Source organism: Lithobates pipiens, unplaced genomic scaffold, assembly GCF_037356315.1.
Source record: "Lithobates pipiens isolate NorthernLeopardFrog02 unplaced genomic scaffold, aLitPip1_a1.2 Scaffold_13, whole genome shotgun sequence".
Classification (NCBI taxonomy): domain Eukaryota; kingdom Metazoa; phylum Chordata; class Amphibia; order Anura; family Ranidae; genus Lithobates; species Lithobates pipiens.
Window position 1 is genome coordinate 357,982,539 of NW_027507718.1, and position 8,949 is coordinate 357,991,487.

Here is an 8,949-nt window from a genome sequence, read left to right on the forward strand (position 1 = left end):
ACGTCCCAACATACACACAGGCTGAATGTCAGACTTTTTTTCCCGACATTGGGCCCATGTGTACGCAGCTTAAGAAGTAGTCTGTAAGTTAGCAGGTCAGATGTGGTGAGCTGGGTGATGATTACAAAAAAATATATCTAGAAGCATTATTGCAACACATACATTAATGCTTGTGCTATCTCACTTCAGTTGCCGTTCACTCCTCTCAATTAAAATAGACAGTCTTCCCAAAAGCATTCTCCACTACCTATAACTTCCTCCCTGTGCACACAATCTTCTTTGAATTCTCCCATATGCTCATGATTCCCCTCCGTTCAGTCTTTTTCATTTATATGGTCCCCTTCTACTTACCTTCCTGGTTCACATTATTCCTCTCAATATTTCAGCTCTGCTTTACATTATTAGACATTATTAGCACTATTTCAGATTGACCATTTATGTGTCATTCAACCATGCTTAACTCACATGGTGCCAAGTAAATTCACCCCTTTACAATTACCAGATTGAGAAGGCTAAAATCAGTGCAGCCATATGCATATGGCTACAGGTTTGAGTCGCAAACCCAGTGGGTTTCTTTAACTTTTGTTAGTGAAAATCTATGATAATATATTAGCTGAATAAATGTAGCTGTATTATAAGTGTGAGTTTTCCATTGTGCTGTTTTTCAGAACCCTATACCGTAAATCTCCAATATAATGGGCCCTGTATTAAACCAGGGTTAGCGTTGTGTGCAGTACAGACCATTCATGTAATAACCACAAGATTAATGAACATTCCCAGTGCAGTGATTCACCTTTTGAGATTGTGTGTCATGCACAGATGGCATATGTATCACTCTTGTCCTTCAGATTATGACATGTATGGAACAGAAGGCGAATGTTACATTTGTTCTATGATGGTAGTACAACAGTAGAAATATATACGTCTTGTCCTTATTTGAAACGTCAGTATCTCTCACTGCAGCCTTGTAAATGCATTCCTTATTAGGCACAATATGATTCCTCATTTAGTCCAATACATTGATAACACCCACCATCGCTAAACAGCTTTGCAGACCCTTGAAAGGGGTGTGCAAAGAGGAAGTCAGCAATACCTTGCTTGTTAATGTTCATTATTTCTGGACCATGAAGCAAAGGTCCTGACATTTTTGGAGATTAAAGAATACAGAAATGTAGAAATGGTGGTTATTCTCTTTTGGACTTTCAAATTATAAACACACAAGACTTCTGCTATAAAAAAATTTCACTTGCAAACTGAGGTCATTATACAAACTTGCTGTAAAACTGACATTTAAAAATGTGGAGTGCCATTTCATCCATTAACGTAATTATTGGAGCAATCATTATTTTTGTTGTAAAATGTGGCATTTTCATTTGGCTTGGTCTTGTTGGTTAAAGCTAATAACCATTAACCATTGATTACCACTTTTTATGATTATTTTGTTATCCTAGATTGGCAGTCTTCATTCTTGAATTTTCAAATCACATTTTTTATCATAAATTATTACAATATTTGACTTTTTTTTTTTTTTTTTAGAATATCAAGCTGTTTCAAAGTCTAGAATGTGCATTTAATTTAAATCTGATTTAAGTGACCATTGTGCAACTGCAGGTTGCTCTGACTAAGCCATGTGGGTGGAGTGAAAAATGTTGGTGGTGTGGCCTGGACAGAGTCTAGGCTGAGGCTGCTTCCACTCATTACATGAGGGTTTTGTGTGATGTGCAGCTCCTGGGATGACTTTTCCTTCCTCATCAGGAGATCTCTGATGTCATGCAGGCCTTCTGCACACTGTCAGTGTATCTGCTGACCTGTACATCATGTGTGGGTAAGCCGATACTCGCTAACATGAAGACTTAATGAACTTCCACAACACCATGGTAGTTCATTGAAAACTACAAGCCGACAGCTGCAAAGCCTGTCGGGACTTGTAGTTCATTCACACACAGGGCTCGGTGTATGAATGACACGGCTGTGCTGTTTTAAAAAACTGACAGAAAGTATGGGGAACGTCTCCCCGTACTGCTCCAGCAGGGAGAGGTGGGCAGCAGTGCTGGCTGCGGTACTGGAAACATGTTTCCCCCTATAATCTCCCCTGCTGAGCAGAGGGATGACAGATTGGTGTCCGCTCACTGTGCAGAGCAGACACTCTCTCTCTCTCCTCTATAGGGAAATCGGATGGAAACAGACCGCCTGTATGTTTCCATCCAATCCGCCAGATGGATGGAAATTAGGACTAGAATCCCTCTGTTTTTTGTGGGCAGGATCGGATTGAATGGCGGCGGTTTTCAGCAGACATGTGTCCGCTGACATCCTCTGCTCCATAGAGGAGACTGGAGGGTCTGATCAGGTCCGCCTGAGGAACTGACAGGCGGACCTGATCTGACAGTCATGTGAAAAGACCCCCAACATGTTCCCAAAGGTAAACTTATCCTTTAAGTGCAGGTTAGAAGGGGCCACAACTGTAGGTCAAATGCAGAAATGAATTCTGAATATCAGAAGTGTCTCAAACTAATGACCCAAAAGCACAAAGTGCATTGCTAATGCCCTAAAACTGAAATTAGTTGTTTTTTAAAACTTTATGAAACTGTCTTTCACTTATCAGATTGTCTATTTACCTCAGTCCACACAGTGTTACAGATTGTATTGGACTAAAGGGCTTTACTGATAGCTGTGTTAGGTGGGAATATGTATTTAACCACTTCCCGACCGGCGCGCGCCAATGTAAGCCGGCAAAATGGCCCGGACAGGCAAATGGGCGTACAGGTACGTCCCTTTAAATTTGCTGCCGTGCCATTGCGTGCACGTCGGTCGGGACCTCTGGGAGTCCGATCGTGGGTCCCGCGGACTCGATTGCTGCGGGGATACCCGTGATCGTCTCACGGGAAGATGCTAAAGTAAACAAGCATCTCCCTGTTCTGCCTAGCAACAGTGACACTGATCTCTGCTCCCTGTGACTGGAGCAGAGATCAGTGATGTATAAAACACAGCCACGCCCCCCACAGTTAGCAACACACCCCTAGGACACACTTAACCCCTATACTGCCACCTAGTGGTTAACCCCTTCATTGCCAGTGTCATTTACAGGATTTGTATAGCACTGATTGCTGTATAAATGACAATGGTCCCAAAAATGTCCGATGCTTCCGCCATAATGTTGCAGTGACAATAAAAATCGATGTTCGCCGCTATTACTAGTAAAAAAAATTAAATAAAACTATCCCCTATTTTGTAAATGCTATAACTTTTGCGCAAACCAATTAATCGCTTATTGCGATTGTTTTTATTTTTTTGTTGTTTTTTACTAAAAATATGTAGAAGAATACGTATTGGCCTAAACAGAGGGGAAAAAACGTTTTTTTTTCATATATTTTTGGGGGATATTTATTATAGCAAAAAGTAAAAAATAATGCGTTTTTGTTTTCAAAATTTACGCTCTTTTTTTGTTTATAGCGCAAAAAATAAAAACCGCAGGGGTGATCAAATACCACCAAAAGAAAGCTCGCAAATGTGGTCTGGTCTTTGGCCAGCAAAATGGTCCGGGGCTTAGGGGATTAAATGGAATGGTTGGTGGTAACATTTGTTGATCTGACCAAATATAAAATAAAATAAAAAATCATACTATTATGGGCAGCTTAGTATTTGTATTCAGCCTGAACTTTACTTTTCTCAGTCTTGTCCAACCAAGGCAATAATAATTTCCATTTAATTTCCTATACACAAGATGTATTTCAATAATGGGGATATGTGTAATGTACTTGTTCTTTACATGATTTACCTAGCCACTCCAGCCTCTTGTACAATTTTAAGCACTAACAGTATGTTTGATTTAATGAACCATTTTCTTGAATTCCTCAGGGCAGCTCTGTGTGCTTCGGATAAATGAACAAACTTTTTTTTTCCCCCCCCTTTCCTTTTGTTTCCTCTCATTTCACTTTTTCAGAGAATGGGATTTGGATCTGAAGAAGCTGCCAAATATTAAAATGCGCAAATTTTCTGTCAGCGATTCACTTCCAAAAAGTGAGAAAGATCTTTCAGCCAAAGACGATAAAGAGGAAGAAAACATGGAAAATGAAGACAAGTCTTCTCTCGAGTCAGACAGCGGAAGTGAGTGAAGTGTACAGAGAGACTGTTCAAATATGAAAACGGCAAAACCATAGAAACAGCTTCGATGGCAATATACTTGGAATGCAAAATGAATGTTTGAAATTTGTCACATCTTACATAACTGTTATTCATAACAGAACTTCATATACCTAATGCTTGCAAGATCTTTTGGTGTTATTAACCCAGATTGGTGGGAGCTCTTCATACAAGGCCCAAGTGAAAAAATAATAGTTTTTCTGATGTGCCATGGCATACAGCTCTATATGTCTCAAGTGAGATGATTAACTGAAGAGTGAGCTTATTTCAATAAGTGTTAGACTCACTTCATGTGCTACAGATAATTGCTATCTTGAAGTAAAGACTGTGCATGAATTTTAAACATTTTTTTTCCCTGTGAATATAAATCTGTATATTTAACCAGGTATTTGTCTTCTATTTGAAAGTGTGTATTGTCAATAAGACTAGTATCGGTATTGAAGCACAAGCACTGGAGAAGGACCTTTAAACAATAGGGTCTTTTAAAATTAAAGAGCCTCAGACAGTCTATTTGTCTAGTTTACTAAAAGAAAATAAGAAAAGCGTTTGTGCAACTCTTTGTACATCTGGTTAAAAAAAAATGTTGCATGGACCAATATGATGTGAAGTTGCACATGCTTCTCTGCCGATAATTTTTGTAGGTGAACTTTTTCCCATGCAGACTGAGTCGTGTGCAAACACACTCACATGCTCAGATGTCTGAACTGTGTGTCCCTGGGGTTTGAATGCTGCCCTTTGCTATTGTAACTATGGAGTTATCTAGAATTATTGACCAAATGAAACCTAATAATATAAAGTGGAATTCGAGCTGCACGATTAATCGTCAAGAATGGTTATCGCAATTTTTTTCCCTGTTGCGATCTTGAAAAAAGTGTTTCCGATTCTTTCTATGCAAAGAATTCTCTCTGCTCTTCTGAAGCCACAGCCTTCAAAAGAAAGGAAGAAAAAAACAGGCAGTCTGCCAAGAATCACAACATTAGCAGTGAAACTTATGTAGAAACATTGCAACAGTTTGTCAGTGGAATAGACTTCTGTGTAAGTGAGGAAAGTTTAACCACCTAAACACTAAACCTTTTTCTGACATTTGTTGGTTTCAAGTTAAAATAATTTTTTTGATAGAAAATTATTTAGAACCCCCAAACATTATATATATATATATATATATATATATATATATATAATCTCTAAAACATTTTTTTTGTAGAGACCCTAGAATAAAATGGTGGTTGTTGCAATATTTTGTCACACTATTTGTGCAGCGGTCTTTCAAATGCAATTATTTTTTTTTGAAAAAATGACTTTAATAAATAAAAACTAACCAGTAAAGCTAGCCCGATTTTTTTGGGCTAATGTGAAAGATTTTACGTCACGAGAATTGTGATCTTTTTATTCCAGGCAAAAAAAAATTGTTTCTCATTTTGGGCAGAAGTGGAATGCAATCTGCAACACTGCAGACCAAGAAACACAGTTTTAAAGTTTAACTCTAGCCTGCCTTACAGTCTTGAATAGTTACTCACTCTGTTTTCACTGCAAACTGAGCTTCTCACTGTGTGCATTAGAAGCAGCCACAAGTTAAATAAAGCCTGCATGGTTTCTGGACTGGAGGATGTTTAGCAGAATCTAGTACTTCCTGTTTAGTATGTCTGTACTTGGTCTGCCCTTTTCATACAATTTATGGGTTTCAGCTTCAGTAATGGAGGGTCTGCATCACATGTGGGCATTACCCACCACATGCAAATACAGCCTGCCTATAAATGTCTTCTCCTCCAGATTGCCCTTCACCCATCAAGAGATTTTGATATTTCCATAACTTCCCCAAGGAGCCAGCCTTTATTTTTGCATCAGGGCATAGAAATTATTCGGCTACATTCACACATACGTTTGTATCGGACACCAGTAATCTGCTCTTGGAAAAAGTTGAAATATTTCCTGCAGATAGCTGTGATTTGTAAATGAGTTTAGCTGCAGATAGCAGTCAGTGTTTTCAGGTATTTTTCCCCAATACCCCATTCTTGAATGATGTTATAAACTAAGCACCTCCTCTTCCTCTTTTGGGGGATTTTCTGAGCACAGAGATAAAGCTATGCAATTGAATTTGAATACAGTTTAAAGCTGGTGCTTACCATTGTGTGCCTGTTTAAAGTGGTTGTAAACTCTCCCCCACAACTTTATCACATTTAAATGGGCATAAAGAAAACCCTAATAATCAAAACCCTAATGATCACCTTACTTAGTGTTGTAAACCCTCCTGTTTTTTATAATGATGTCATGCGCATTTCTCTTGTGATTCACTGCATGCTCTGTGTGTGCTGTTTATTGACAAGATGCCGTGTCTGTAATTTACACTCCTTGCGGCACAGCACTCAAATCCCACAAGACTGCAGAGTCATTCAAACCTTCCTCCTACACCCCATGTGACATCACATGGGGTGTAAACCTGGGCATTGGACTCAACAAGTCAGCTATGAGCAGTGAAGCAGGGTTGTCATAGAAACATTGGATTGAGAAGGAGGCTTGCATAACAGTACAGGAAGGGCTACATGAAAGGGTGAAAATACACTCTACTGTGGACTGTGAAAACAATACCTAAGATTGCGCTGCCTTACCCCTGGAAACAATTTCTTTTTTAACCACTTCAGTTCCGGACCAATAAACACCTTAAGGACCAGAGGTCTTTTTGCAATTTCGCACTGCGCTGCTTTAACTGGTAATTGCGCGGTCATGCAATATTGCACCCAAACGAAATTTGCGTCCTTTTCTTCCCACAAATAGAGCTTTCTTTTGATGGTATTTGATTGCCTCTGCGATTTTTTTTTTTTGTGATATAAATGAAAAAAGAGCGAAAATTTTGAAAAAAAAAGATATTTTCTTCTTTTTGTTATAAGAAAAATCGAATAAACTAAATTTTAGTCATACATTGAGGGCAAAATTTATTCAGCCACATGTCTTTAGTAAAAAAAATGTCAATAAGCGTATATTTTTTGGTTTGCGCAAAAGTTATAGCGTCTACAAACTAGAGTACATTTTCTGGAATTTACACAGCTTTTAATTTATGACTGCCGATCTCATTTCTTGAGGTGCTAAAATGGCAGGGCAGTACAAATCCCCCCCAAATGACCCCATTTTGGAAAGTAGACACCCCAAGGAAATTGCTGATGGGTATGTTGAGCCCATTGAATATTTATTTTTTTTGTCCTAAGGGATTGAATAATGACAAAAAAAAAAAAAAAAATTTTTTTTACAAAAAGTTGTCACTAAATGATATATTGCTCACACATGCCATGGTTATATGTGAAATGACACCCCAAAATACATTCTGCTGCTTCTCCCGAGTACGGGGATACCACATGTGTGGGACTTTTTGGGAGTCTAGTCGCGCACGGCACCCCGAAAACCAATCACCACCTTCAGGATTTCTAAGGGTGCAAATTTTTGATTTAACTCCTCACTACCTATCACAGTTTCGAAGGCCATAAAATGCCAAAATAGCACAAAACCCCCCCAAATGACCCCATTTTGGAAAGTAGACACCCCAAGCTATTTACTGAGAGGCATGTTGAGTCCATGGAATATTTTATATTTTGCCAAAAGTTGCGGGAATATTACAAACTTTTTTTTTTTTGCACAAAGTTGTCACTAAATGATATATTGCTCACACATGCTATGGGCAGAAGTCAAATTACACCCCAAAATAAATTCTGCTGCTTCTCCCGAGTACGGGGATACCACATGTGGGGGACTTTTTGGGAGCCTAGTTAACTAGCTACCTAGCGACACTAGCGACACTGATGCAGCGTTCAGAAAAATTATCGCTTAGTGACACTGGCAAAAGGGGGTGAAAGGGTTAACTAGCGGAAATCAGGGGGTTAAAACCATTATTGGGTAGTATATCGGGGTACCTAGCGCTATAAAAACCTGGCGGTGAACCTAAAAAAATAACTAGCTACCTAGCGACTGTAGCGACACTAATGCAGCGATCAGAAAAACGATCGCTTAGTGACACTGGCAAAAGGAGGTGAAAGGGTTAACTAGCGGCAATCAGGGGGTTAAAAACATTATTGGGTAGTATATCGGGGTACCTAGCGATATAAAAACCTGGCGGTGAACCTAAAAAAATAACTAGCTACCTAGCGACACATGCAGCGATCAGAAAAATTATCGCTTAGTGACACTGGCAAAAGGGGGTGAAAGGGTTAACTAGCGGCAATCAGGGGGTTAAAAACATTATTGGGTAGTATATCGGGGTACCTAGCGCTATAAAAACCTGGCGGTGAACCTAAAAAAATAACTAGCTACCTAGCGACTGTAGCGACACTAATGCAGCGATCAGAAAAACGATCGCTTAGTGACACTGGCAAAAGGGGGTGAAAGGGTTAACTAGCGGCAATCAGGGGGTTAAAAACATTATTGGGTAGTATATCGGGGTACCTAGCGATATAAAAACCTGGCGGTGAACCTAAAAAAATAACTAGCTACCTAGCGACACTAGCGACACATGCAGCGATCAGAAAAATGATCGCTTAGTGACACTGGCAAAAGGGGGTGAAAGGGTTAACTCTAGGGGCAATCAGGGGGTTAAATCTTTATTGGGGGGTGATAGGGGGCTACCCTGGACCTAACACTAACTGTCCTGACAGTTTTTACTGTCACAACTGACACTGAATGCATTGATCAGTAAAGAAATGATCAATGCAATCAGTGACACTGTGACTGGGGGGGGAGGGGGGCGGGGGGGGGATCGGGGGGCGATCGGGGGGGGGATCGGGGGGGGTTTGTGTGCCTGTGTGTACCTACATGTCAGTGTAGTGT

At 39.7% G+C, this 8,949-nt stretch overlaps 1 protein-coding gene across 1 annotated transcript in view; it reads left to right on the plus strand.

The window, feature by feature from the left end:
• Positions 1-4,648, plus strand: part of TMA16 (translation machinery associated 16 homolog) — a 124,738-nt gene extending 120,090 nt beyond the window's left edge. The window contains exon 7 of the mRNA XM_077477153.1: positions 3,941-4,648. Within this exon, the coding sequence (XP_077333279.1) occupies positions 3,941-4,112 (172 nt within the window). The 3' untranslated portion in view covers positions 4,113-4,648. The remainder of the gene's footprint in view (positions 1-3,940) is intronic.
• Positions 4,649-8,949: the final 4,301 nt, after the last annotated feature.